Raw genomic sequence first — 13,399 nt, 5'->3', positions numbered from 1 at the left:
CTGCTGTACAGCAAAGTGAATCAGTTATACATATACATATATCCACTCTTTTTTAGATTCTTTTCTCATATATGCCATTACAGAGTATTGAGTAGAGTTCCCTGTGCTATACAGCAGGTTCTTATTAGTTATCTATTTTATATATAGCAGTGTGTATATGTCAGTCCCAATCTCCCAATTTATCCCTCCTCCCCCCTTATCCCCTGGTAACCATAAGTTTGTTTTCTACATCCATGACTCTACTTCTGTTTTGTAAATAAATTCATCTGTACCCCTTTTTTTTAGATTCCACATGTAAGCAATATCATACGATATTTGTCTTTCTGTGTGGCAATTTTTCTACTTCTCTCTTTGTAGGGGTCGATCTCCCATAATTCCTAGTCATCCTTCTATTCCTTCTGCCCTTGCGTCCTCGGGTTCCTCTCGCCTTCCATTCCTGCAGCTGCTACTCTGTCCAGACATTATTTCCTCTTTCCCAGAACATGATAACAGTCTCTTAACCTAGTTGATTTTCCTGCTGTACTTTGTCTCTCTGACCTACTTCTGAAAGTGCAAATGCTGGAATAATCCACTTGAATGACGTCGCTCCCTTGCTGAATAAATCCACGGCTCACCTTCCTAATGCTATTACTTGGAGTCCTCAGCACGACCCCGTGACTGGCCGCCTTAGCAGGTTTGGGCAGTGGGGGGCGGGAGGTGGGCAACATTACTAGGGCCCTGGCACGGGCCAGGCTTGGGTGGGCAGGCCCTTTGCCAGTCTTTAACTCGCCCTCTGGGACAAAGCAGAGCAGCTTGATGGTCTAGCTCTGTGGTAAACGTTGTGGAGTCCCACTACATACAGATTCAGGCTCCATCACTGACCTTGATCTCATTTAATCCCTCAGCATTTCCTCTGTGGTAACACGGATGTCCTTCCTCCCTCCCAGGGTGGCTGTGAGAGGTCAGGGACCAGCCCTTCGAGGTGATCAGTAGCTGGTCCCCTCCTGATCTCTCATCCTTAGGAGACTGCCCTCTACTCCTTCGTTCCTCAGAGATCTCAAGAACTCCGCCAGCCGGCCCTTGGCTGTAGGAGTCCACCCCAACTCATGAGCTCCCCATTCTCTCCCCAGCCCCATGGTGACCTCTGGTAGACATTCCCCCTCAGCAGTGTCCCCACTGCCACCTGCCCCACAAATACATCCCTCTCATTTTGGGCTCTTCCAAATGTTCAGACCAGGGCCCCAATATCTTTACACTCAGCGGTTCTCTTCTTTGCCCTTGACATGGCCCACTCTTTGGAACGCCTGTTAAATCGGCTCGGAGACAATGGCTGCTCCCTCCCACCTTTACCCCCTTGGCCTCCCTCTCCAACAGCGGCACCACAACCCCTCAGACCCCAGAGCATTGCTTTAGTTCATGCCTTCATCTCGTCTGAACTGTGGCCATAGGCTCCTCTCTGCTCTTTCCTCATCTCCAGCCTCATCCCCCCCCCACCCACCCCCGCTGCTGTGGTGGCGGCTGCTATTGTAGCCACCCACAGGGCAGCATAACATCTGTGGAGCTCTGTATTCCAGCCTGGAGCTAAACGCTTCCTGTGCTGTCCCTCAAAATTCCCCTGGTACCCCTGTGATGGTAGATTCCAAGATACCCATTTGACAGACTAGCAAACAAAGATTCAGAGAGGTGAAGTTACTTACACACACATCCCTTTTTCTTCTCTCCCTCTTTTTCAGCTTCATCTTGGGTAAAAGATGTGTGATCAGACCTTTCTCGTTAACGTATTTGGCTCCTGTGACAAATGTTTCAAACAACGGGCTCTGAGACCAGTTTTCAAGAAATCTCAACAGCTCAGCTACTGTTCACCATGTGCAGAAATTGTAAGTGCTGCTCTTTAAAACTTTAAGTCATTACCTGTCTTGAAACAATGTCTAATGTGAGGGCCCTGTGACAGGTGGGTTGCCAGAGAACCAGTTCACGCACACACACACACACACACTTGCAGCACACCCAGGCTGGGTGAGACAGTATAGTGTGTGGGGATTTAGGATGTGGGCTCTGGGCTCTCACTGCCTGGGTTCAACTCCCAGTTATGTTACTTGGAGGCCTTGTACCAATGGACCTCCCCTCTCCCAGGAGGTCTGTTTCCCATCTGTAAAACAACAATAATGGCATCTGTCTCATAGGGTTTTGGGAGAAACAAAAGTGAGTTTATTTGAGAAAATGTTTAAAACAATACCCAGCAGAGGAAGTGCTCAATAAATGTTTCAGCTTGTTATTTTTTAGAGCTAATGCTTTTTTCTTCTGTCTTCTCCTAGTCTGCTTGGCAAGCAAGCAAGCTAAAAGGAACTCTGGTAAATAAAGAGCCGGGGAGCACCTTCCCAAAGGCCCTGTTCCAGCTGTCCTTAGGAACAGCTCTGCAGAAGATTGAACCATATAGGGCCTCAGTATTTAGCAAAATCAGCCTCAAGGAAAAGTGCTCCTTGGGTCTAAGCCTTCAGCGAGGGTAGGCACTGAACACAAAACCTGGCACTTTTCAAAGTACACACATCAATCCTCACCAGAGATGGCTTTGCGCAGGCTTCAGATCTTGCAGCAGAAATGCCCACAGCCGGGCTGAGGCATTAGGAATATCCTGTCTCAGAGGATTTGCAAAGCCGTGTGGAGCCCCCACCTGGTCACAAGTGGTAAAGCACTCTTCCCCACAAGCTCAGTAGGAAATCCCGATCATGGACACGATGAAAAAACAAAAAACAAAACACATATCTGAGGGAGGAAAGATAACGTTGACATTTTATCCAACTGAAGAGGAAAAACCATATTCATCCTTTTGGTCCCACTGTAACCCCTGGCAGTGATCACATTTTAAAAAATTATTCCTATAAAGCAAATTGCAAGTAAGCAGCCTCAGGTGGCACACAAGCTTTGGTACAGCATAGTAATCCTGATGTCACGGGGTTCAGGCTCAGTGTGATGGGCTTCTACCTGCAGCACATTGTGTTCTAAACTTGGATCTGCAAACTGAGCACATTCAGTTCTTAAAATAAACCTGCTTTTTGATGGCCCTACCATCCTGGAGCAGTGCTATTTATTAATCCAGCTCTTCTCCTTTTGAAACAACTTCCTCTGTGGACAGAAGGAGCCCAGAATCCCGGATGTCAGGTCCTCTGTAGCATCACAGATTCTTCCCAGGTCAGAACCCCGCCTGGAGATATTCTTCAGAGGATTGTCGCCAGCTATCTCCACCACAAGCACCTGGGGTTCCCAAATATTCAGACAGATTCTTTTGACTGTGCAGACATCCAAATGACTGACAGCTAACTTTTTAATCCAGGTGTTTGGGACTGTGTAGACACAGCCCCCCGTGGACACTTTTCATGGATAGGGGCAACCCTGTAACTCCACCACTGCTGAAACGTAGCAGATCTCAACTTTTCTGACCCCCAGCTTCCTCACTTACAAAAAGCAGTGAACAGCAAACTACAGGAAGGCACTTTGCAAACTTTGCCAGCCCTTGAAAAGTTACATGGCCTCATGTCTAGATGGTAAAGTCTCCAGGTTGGAGGCTGTTTGGGGGTTATTTTACACAAAGAGCCTTCAGAGGAGGGCACACACCAGTATGAAGCTCCACTCACCCCAGGTCTTCACAAACAGGCAGCCCCTGAGGCAGACACACACATCCCACGGTGGGCAAAGAGGTGCCAGCCTGAGGAGGTGATGAGAGGATGCTGCTCTTCCCAGGTCTTCTGCGATGACCCTTGGGAGGAGTGTCCCCCATGATCCAGTGTCTCATTTAAATTACTTCCTGTGAATTGCTCGAGTGTACCAGGCAGCCTTAATGATAACAACGAGCACATACTGTATGCCACGCTTCACTCTGAATGCTCTGCGTAGTCACTCCTGATGAGGATCCTATGAGAAAGGTGTTTCTGACACTTTCTGGGAGTGTGAACTAAGCAAATCATTTAACCTTTCTGTGCCTCAGTTTCCTCATTTGTAAGATGGAGGTGACAATAGTACCCATTCAGGGTGACTGTGGTGAGTTATTAATGTAAAGCACTTGGAACCGTGCCTGGCATGAAAAGAGACTGGAAAGAACGGATGCTTGAGTCTGCCACAAAGTCACTAATTTGCTTCCTTGAGGGAACTATAGCAACCCTTCATTCTAAGGTGGAGGAAGCTGCCTCAGAAGTGATGTGTCTGAGATCACTGGGCAGGGGCTCAGAAGCCCCGAGTCTGGGTCCCTGTGTGTCCCTGGCCCCACCACCACTTCCTTCTGCTGCCAGGGACTTAACTCCCGAGTGAATAAAAGAAAGGCAAAACCAAGAACGGGCAAAGACCCCACAAAGACCCCACAGCTTCTCAGAAGCCAGAACTAGCTTTGTGTGTGTGTGTGTATATATATATATATTTACGTCAGTAAACGAGGAGAGTTTTCATTTCGTTGTAGGGGGAGCATCAGAGCTACCAGGGGTCAGACCGGGTACCAGTGGCGCGAGCCAGGCCCCCTTAACCTCTCCTCTCTCGGCAGGCAGAAGCCACCAAGGACGGGAGATGTGTGCGAGGGACTGGGGGAAAGGGGTGTTGCAAGGGCTGTGTCACTGGGACTTCCCCAAACTCCCAGGAGCCGGCAGTCCTGGGTTGGAATCCCAGCTTGGCCCTCACTAAGTGCGCGTCCTTCAGCAAGTCACGTATCTCCTCCTAACCTCGGTTTTCCCACCCGCAAAATGGGCACGACACTCCCTGCGTCCCCGGGTGCTGTTCGCTGCAGCGCTAACTCGGGCCTCGCCTAGGGCACTGCGCAAGGGCTCTGCGCCCGCGGACACGTCCGGGGAAGGGGGGAGGGGATCGGCCGCAGCCGCCCGGCTCTCAGCAGCCGGCGTCAGCGCCGAGGGGCGGGGCGCGCTTGGGGAGACGGCTGGAGCTGCGCCGGTGGCGGCTCGGCGCAAGCTCGCCGGCCCGGCCTCCGCCGCCCGCTGACTCGCATCCCCGCTTCCCTCCCGCCGCGTCCCCGCTCGAAGATGGCAACAGACGGGCTGCACGAGAACGAGACGCTGGCGTCGCTCAAGAGCGAGGCCGAGAGCCTCAAGGGCAAACTGGAGGAGGAGCGGGCCAAGCTGCACGACGTGGAGCGTGAGTGCGGGCCGGGGCGGGGCCGGGGTCTGCGCGCCGGGAGGCGGGCCGGGGAAAGGAGACCGGCTCCGGCTCCCGGGGGGGATAGGGGGAGAGGATGGAGGGGGGCGGCCCGGGCCCGGAGCCAGGCCCGCGCCATCGCCCTGGATGAGGGCCCCGGTGCCCGGGCGCCAAATGAGACGCGGGTAGCGGCCCGAGACCCCGGACGCGCGGGTGGGGGACCCGAGACGGACGCTCGCGGGCTCCCGGCACCTCGCAGAGCCCCTGCCGGCTAGTGGAAGCCAGCCCGCCTCTGGGCGGGGGCGGCCCCTGGCCGCTGTCCTCCTGACGTTGGATCGTGGGACCAGTTACGGTCATCACCTGCCTGCCTGGGAGACGCAAGCTGATCTCATTCTTGCCCTTCCCCAAAGGAGCGGGGTGGGCGGGGCGGGGGTTGGTTGTCAGCAAGGGCAAGCGCAGCGAGCTCTTGTGGACGCGGCCTAGGGTAAACTCCAGGGTTTTTTGGTAAGCGTTTTACTTTCTCCATCACTGTTGTCTTTTCTCAGTTTTGCTTTTGCAAGGACCCAGACTCTGATATAAAAGCTCACTTTTCCAGTCCGAGAGTGGAGAGCCAGATGGGGGAAGGGAAGCAGAGGAGCTTACCAAATCCAAACATTTAGTTCCTTTAAGGCTGTTTAAGAAGCTTTTGGATGGATGAGGTGTGGTTAGCATAAAACAGCAGTAGCAATCTTAAATAAACTTACATTATTGACCACGACCATAATTCAGAACCGGTCTGTGACTTTTGTGAGGGAACAGTTAAATAGCCAGGTTACATGACTCTTAGTGGGATCAGCTTCCCCTTACTCTGTGGGACGCTTTGTCCTCAGTAGTGCTTGGGCTCAGGCCAGGCTTGGGGAAGCGGCTTCATCTGCTTCCTTTTCAGCCCTGAGGGTGGCAGCTCCCCTTTGCTGAACAGGGCCTCCTCATGCGTGGTGTTCTCAGGCACACCTGTACATTGTGATCCTGCTCTTTTGGCACCACCCCTCTACATTCACTTTGGAAAAGAAAGACGGGGTTTATGCTAGGTCCTTTAGCACCTGATTCCTTTCTTTGGAAAAAAAAAAAAAAAATCACTTGATAGAAGCAGGTGACCTGAATTTCAAATGTGCTGTGCTTTTGTAGGAGGCAGGCTAAGCCCCTGTATCATTTAGAAATGTATTCAGCTACAATTAGCTATAAACCCCAAATAAAGTAATTAAGCAAATTGGGAGTTATTTTTCTTAACAAGGACAAGGGTAGGCGATTGTCAGCTTTGGTTCAGCTGCCCGGTGTGCTATCAGGAACCCATGCTTCTTTTGTCTCCACTACCTCAGAGCACTGGCATTTGCCCCATGATTATAACTGCCACAGCGCCCAGCATCACCTCCGTATCCAGGGCAGGAAGAAGAGGGAATGTGGCACCAGCTTCTGTTTCTCCTTCTCTTCAGGAAGGCAAAAGTTTTTTCAGAAACCTCCTTTCTCCCCAACAGATTTCTGTTTGCACTTCATTGGCCAGAACTAGGTCACATGGCTACAGCAAGGGAGGCTGAGAAAGGGAGAAGTGAGCTGAGTACACTGCCATCTGCAAACAAAGTTGGGTTCTGTTATCAGAGAAGTAGGGAATGGATAATGGGTCTGCCCCATTTCCCTTTGCAAATTCCTACACTCTGCAGATGATAGCGACGATGCTGCAAGCATGGTGTTAGTGCCTCGGAGGTAGGTCGTCTGGTTTCTCCATTTTACAGACGAGGAAACTGAGGCACAGAGAGGTGAAAGGACTTGCCGAAAGATCCCAGCTAGTAAGTAGTGGACCCAGGATTCCAGCCCAGCCAATCAGAGCTCCAGCCCATCCTCACTTCAGCTTTTTTGCCAAACGTCTTAGTGCTCAGTGCAGAGGGCACTCTCCAGAAACGCTGTGGAGAGTAAAGGCTGCCCACTGGGATATTTTTCAGGCTTGTCTGTGAATCTGGTAAATTGCCTAAGGCAGAGCGATGGTCAAGATGCAGCTTTTCAACAGGGAACCTCTGTCCTGCAGAGAATGCAGTGCTGTCAGAGGTCAGGGCCAAATTTTGGACCCACAGTGGAAGGATTTATCCCCACCCTCATATGTTAGAATTTTTGAGTAGAAAAGACCAGAAGCCATGTGGTCAGGGTCCCCTTTATTTCCTCTGTATCTTCCGGACCACTTCTCTTCCACTCTCATGTAAAGCCCTTGTTCCTTTGAGGCTCCAAGCATTCAACTGATCTCCCTCTCCCTGCTGCTGTCTCCTGACCCCCCAGCCAGGCTCCCTCCGTTTTTGAGGACTATGGCACATGGGTCAAGCCTTCCTTTTGACCCTAAGCCCTGTCCTATCCCTGGTGTCTTCAGGATCCACAAGGGTGAACAGGAGAGTCACTCCGTCACAGCCCCCCGGGGTCTTGTAAGCGCTCAGCACTGCTTTTCCTCTTGTGACCGCAGTCTCTCCCACAGAGATCTCCATGATCCCTGGGCTCTTCTCTCTTCCAGTCTCTCAGCCTCTTCCTGAGCATGCGCGTTTTTGCATTTTGGTGATGTTAAATCATAGGTTGCCCTGTGGCCCCTACCCTGGTCGGGGAAAGGTCTTTAGGCCGTAGCCAAGGTGACCAAGTCATCCTGGTGCACCTGGGACTCTTGGTTTTAAAATGGAAAGCCTTGCATACTGGGAAGCCTTCAGTCCTGGGCAAACCAGGACAGTTGTTCAGCCTTCTGTTAGCTCTGACTTGCCCAAATTCTTGCTGTAAAAAACTCAACACAACAAAACTACAGAGCATAAACTTGGAGGAAAGAGACCTTAACTGAACTTCAGACTCTCAGTTCTTCAGCTCCCATCCCTTTGACCCTCAAACCAGCATCCATTTTGTTGGACCCTCATTCCCAAGTCAGACCCTGGGCCAACTTTAACTACAGGAAATGGCCTTTATGGGTGGCCTAAGGGGAAGCCAGCCTACATCAAACTCCACAGCCCCAGGCCTCGGGCCCCTGCCCTGCCTTTCCCCTCACTCCTCCAGCACTTCCTGCTTCTCTCCACATGTTTTCCGTCATCGCCTTCTGCTTACCTTCTCCCATGGGTAGGTGCTCGCTTGTTGGATTCTCAGGCATTTTAGAACCGTGAAGTGGCAGCTTGTGTTAGTTTCCCATCGCTCTTGTACAAATCTCCATAAACATAGTGTCTTAAAACAACATAAATTTATTCTCTTACAGTTCTGGAGATGAGAGATCTAAAATGGGTCGGAAGGGTTGCATTCCTTCTGAGGCTTTGTGGGAGAGTCCATTCCTTGCTGTTCCCAGCTTCTCGAGGTTGCCTGCATGCCTTGGCTTGTGACCCCACCCCACTCCAACATCGTTTCTGTCATCACATCTCTTTCTTTGACTTTGATCCCCCTGCCTCCCTCTTATAAGGACACTTGTAATTACTTACATTGGGCCCACCTGTATAATTCAGAATACTCTTCCCATCTCTAGATCCCTAACTTCATCACATCTTCAAAGTACCTTTTGTCACGTAAGGTAACATATTCACAGGTTCTGAGAATTAGGATGTGGACATCTTTGGGGGGGGCCTATCACACAGCTCTTGAAACTAGAGGGGTCACCTGCTTCAGCCTCAGTTTTCGGGCACAAGAAGTTTTCTTCCCCTCCCAACAACCCTCTCCCCTTTCCTTGGGGATGAAGTAGCAGCAGAGATCCAGGGAAGGGTTAAGGGATTTCCCAGAGGTTATGCAGCTACTCTAAGGGCAAATGGGGAGTACAGCTCTCCTTCTCACCATGCTAGACGGTCTCTCAGAAGGCTGAGAATCACATTAAAATGGAAAAAAAACAGAAACGAAAAACTAAATCTGTGTGCGTGTGTGTGAAGAGGTGTCGGTATTGAGTAAGAAAAAAAAAGTGCCCAACAGTGTGTATGATATGGTCTCATTAGCTTAAACAAGAGCTGCTTTTATATGCATTAAATTTGTGGCAGGAGACACAGGAAGCTTGTTATCTCTAGAGAGGGGAGTGGGGGGATGTAGAGGTACGTTTTACTTTATACACGTGTGCATTTATTGCTTTTATAATAAAAAATGAATACTGAAATGGGAGTCAAGATCCAGAGAAAAGGAGAGAGTTCAGTTTTAAAGAGTTCTTAACTTGCAATTAAAGGGACAAATGATCTGGAAGACAGGCTGAAACCAGACAGCAGGAGGGAGGCCGTGTTCATTTTGGCCGACATACGTGGCAGCCTTGTGGGCCTGTTTGGGGATGACTTCATTCCGGTTCCCAGCTCCTTTGGGGAAGATTCTGTTATTATCTAGGAGCAGAGCAGCTCAAAAAAGATTTGTGTAATGTCTTTAGGTTAAAAATCAGACGAAATATGGGAAACCACAGGATTTATCATCTGATGCTATTCCCTTTTCTTTGTGTTCTAAGTGTAACTTTGTGAACTTGTGGCTAGAGCCTTGGGCTATTCTGACTTTACAGTGTAAGGAGAAATTTAGGAAAACCGTATTTCTGGATTAGTCTGAAGCAAATATGTTGATCCACTTTTTCCACGTTCTAAGGAAATATGCTGCGTGTACTGAGGCTTATAAAAGTGAGTTTCCCAGCAGAGTAATCTGCTTCCGGCTGCTCTTCCATGTGTGGCCTGTGGAGTCAGAAGGAGCAGAAAGCAAACTTGCCTTTCATTTCCCCGCCCCTTCCTCTTGCTAGAAAACTGTCATAATACGCTAACGCCACTGTAGCAGATTCAGAAATACAGGAGAACAAGTCATCCATAACCCCACCACCCAGAGGTAGCCACTTTTAATATTTTGATGTTTTCATGTTTGTGTGTGTATTTATGAGCTTACTTGGGACTTTATAGCTTACGTTTTCATGTCTGTGTATGTATTTATAAGCATACTTGGGATTGTAGTAGGTATAGTTTGAGTTTAGTTTTTTTTTTTTGTATGAGTCTAGTTTTAATTTAACCCAATGGATTGAATAGCTCCTCATGTCATTTTACAGTTCTTTTTAATGTCAGTATTTAAAAATTATGATTTGGAACCATATAATATTCCATCATAAAGGCTATACCATAACTTAACCCTTCCAACTTGTAATTCAGGAATTCAGGCTTTTTTGTCTGTGGCTAATTTATGGTTTTGGGGCAATTCAAAAATCTCTGACAGAGTGAAATAAGTCAGATAGAGAAAAACAAATACCGTATGCTAACACTTATATATGGAATCTAAAAAAAAAAAAAAGTGGTCATGAAGAACCTAGGGGAAGATGGGAATAAAGATGCAGACCTACTAGAGAATGGACTTGAGGATATGGGGAGGGGGAAGGGTAAGCTGCGACAAAGTGAGAGTGGCATGGACATATATACACTACCAAATGTACTAGTGGGAAGCAGCCACATAGCACAGGGAGATCAGCTAGGTGCTTTGTGACCACCTAGAGGGGTGGGATAGGGAGGGTGGGAGGGAGACGGAAGAGGGAAGAGATATGGGAACATATGTATATGTGTAACTGATTCACTTTGTTATAAAGCAGAAAGTAACACACCATTGTAAAACAATTATACTCTAATAAAGATGTTAAAAAAAAAAATCTCTAACACAAGTGAGGTAATGTGCTTATAAATGTTTTCCTTCCATCCAGGTGTGTGAGGGTTTTGTATACATCCCACCCCATTCTACCTTGGGGTAGAATCAGACAGAATGAGTTTTTAAAAATTAGCTTTGGATAAGTTTTCTTCCTTGATTCCTTTGATCTTCTACCAAATTGTGGCCATCACAAGACTGTATGTTGGTGCAAAATTTAGTAAGTTATTCAAGATCATTTTTTTTTAATATTTATTTATTTTTGGCTGTGTTGGGTCTTCGCTTCTGTGTGAGGGCTTTCTCCAGTTGTGGCAAGTGGGGGCCACTCTTCATCGCGGTGCGCAGGGCTCTCACTATCGCGGCCTCTCTTGTTGCGGAGCACAGGCTCCAGACACGCAGGATCAGTAGTTGTGGCCTACGGGCCTAGTTGCTCCGCGGCATGTGGGATCTTCCCAGACCAGGGATCGAACCCGTGTCCCCTGCATTGGCAGGCAGATTCCGAACCACTGCGCCACCAGGGAAGCCCCCAAGATCATTTTTAAAATAGTTCTGTTTTCGTGTTTAAGACCTCTCATATGTCTTTGAACTTGTGTTCTGTATTTACAATCAATTTCACAGTGTTCATTTTCAGGGAAATTTTAGAGCATGTTCATGCTGGGGTCATTTTTTCACGGCCTTATGGAACAACAGGAATGACGCTGTTGCATAATTGCACTTTATGAAGTTACATGGCTTGTGTATTGACCTCCACGTTCTACATTTTACTTTAGGTTCCTGTGTGCACTGATTATAAAATAAATAGCAAAACTATTCCCTGCAAGTTGAGAGGAAGCCACATCTTTTTCTTTTTCTTTTAATTTACATCTTTATTGGAGTATAATTGCTTTACAATGGTGTGTTAGTTTCTGCTTTATAACAAAGTGAATCAGTTATACATATACATATGTTCCCATATCTCTTCCCTCTTGCGTCTCCCTCCCTCCCACTCTCCCTATCCCACCCCTTTAGGTGGTCACAAAGCACCTAGCTGATCTCCCTGTGCTATGCGGCTGCTTCCTACTAGCTATCTACCTTACGTTTGGTAGTGTTTATATGTCCATGCCACTCTCTCACTTTGTCGCAGCTTACCCTTGCCCCTCCCCATATCCTCAAGTCCATTCTCTAGTAGGTCTGTGTCTTTATTCCTGTCTTATCCCTAGGTTCTTCATGACATTTTTTTTCCTTAGATTCCATATATATGTGTTAGCATATGGTATTTGTCTTTCTCTTTCTGACTTACTTCACTCTGTATGACAGACTCTAGGTCCATCCACCTCACTACAAATAACTCAATTTCGTTTCTTTTTATGGCTGAATAATACTCCATTGTATGTATGTGCCACATCTTCTTTATCCACTCATCTCCAAAATTTACAAGCAGCTCATGCAGCTTAATAACAAAAAAACAAACAACTCAATCCAAAAATGGGCAGAAGACCTAAACAGACATTTCTCCAAAGAAGATATACAGACTACCAACAAACACATGAAAGAATGCACAACATCACCCATCATTAGAGAAATGCAAATCAAAACTACAATGAGATATCATCTCACACCGGTCAGAACGGCCGTCATCAAAAAATCTAGAAACAATAAATGCTGGAGAGGGTGTGGAGAAAAGGGAACCCTCTTGCACTGTTGGTGAGAATGTAAATTGATACAGCCACTGTGGAGAACAGTATGGAGGTTCCTTAAAAAACTACAAATAGAACTACCATATGACCCAGGAATCCCACTACTGGGCATATACCCTGGGAAGCCACATCTTGATGAAAAGTTCATCTTTGTCTGAAGCCAGTATTACAGGTCATTTCCAAGGCCCCATAGATAAACTCTTCACACCCTCGTTTTACAGAGGAGGGCACAGGCTCAGAGGACACATTTGTTTACCTCTAATTTATAAGTGTGCCCTCCTCTCAGGCCTCATTTTCCTTTCTGAGGAGTGACAGGGCTGGCGCCCTACGTCGGCCTGCACGCTTGCTGTTTGGACCTTGGGAGCCCCTGGGCTCGAGGTGTGCAGAGCAGAAGCGCCTCTGAACCCAGCAGCTCGCTCGACTGTTCACCAGCCTGGCTTTGCTCTGTCTCGTTTCTAGATTGGGCTTCTAGTAAGATTTTATCTATGAGAGAAAGTGGAAGCAGGCAGGGGGAGGGAGCCTTGTGCAACTCAAATAGAAGTTTGAAAACAACTGCTCCACATGACTGCCTGACCCCAGGCCCCGGGCAGGGAGGGTTCAGCCCTGCACACAGGACACCCCGCACAGGGTGCCTGGGAGTGATGCTGGGCACTGCTTGTCGAGTTGCTAAGGTTTCTTTTGGCTCTGACTTGGCACCCCTCTCCCTGCCAGGTGGTGGCTGAGCCAGGTGAGGGCGGGTTTCTTGACTCTTGGTCTAAATGACCCATTGCTCTGGCTACATCAGGAAGTGGGAGGGATCCAAGGTTGGGGTGTCTTCTGGACCAGGAAGCCTTTGTCACTGCCTCACCTAGTCCTTGATTTTCTAAAGAATCACAGCCACCTGCCCAAAGTTTACCCCACGATGGGAGGTGTTTATCTGTCCTTAGAGGCCCAAGTCTGTGTGTGCATAAGGTCCTTAGCCTCCCTGAGCCTGTTTTCTTTTTGGTAGAAATGGAGATAAAGCCTGTGAC

General features: G+C 48.3%; 1 protein-coding gene across 3 annotated transcripts in view; it reads left to right on the top strand.

Annotated features, from left to right (window-relative positions):
• Positions 1-273: 273 nt before the first annotated feature.
• GNB5 (G protein subunit beta 5) overlaps positions 274-13,399 on the top strand; it is a 48,117-nt gene continuing 34,991 nt past the window's right edge. Inside the window, exons 1-3 of one of the 3 annotated variants that reach the window (XM_027123042.1) lie at positions 274-673; positions 1,713-1,856; positions 4,998-5,109. In XM_027123042.1, the coding sequence (XP_026978843.1) occupies positions 1,731-1,856; positions 4,998-5,109 (238 nt within the window). In that variant the 5' untranslated portion in view covers positions 274-673; positions 1,713-1,730. Of the gene's footprint in view, positions 1,857-4,887; positions 5,110-13,399 lie in introns of those variants that run through there. The other 2 variants (XM_027123041.1, XM_027123043.1) reach the window with 2 other exon arrangements.

The sequence above is a fragment of the Aethalodelphis obliquidens genome, unplaced genomic scaffold, assembly GCF_003676395.1.
Source record: "Aethalodelphis obliquidens isolate GAN/ISIS:26980383/991018 unplaced genomic scaffold, ASM367639v1 scaffold26, whole genome shotgun sequence".
NCBI classification, from domain to species: Eukaryota; Metazoa; Chordata; class Mammalia; order Artiodactyla; family Delphinidae; genus Aethalodelphis; species Aethalodelphis obliquidens.
Note: the sequence above shows the minus strand (reverse complement) of the source record. Positions and strands in the feature narration are given on the sequence as shown.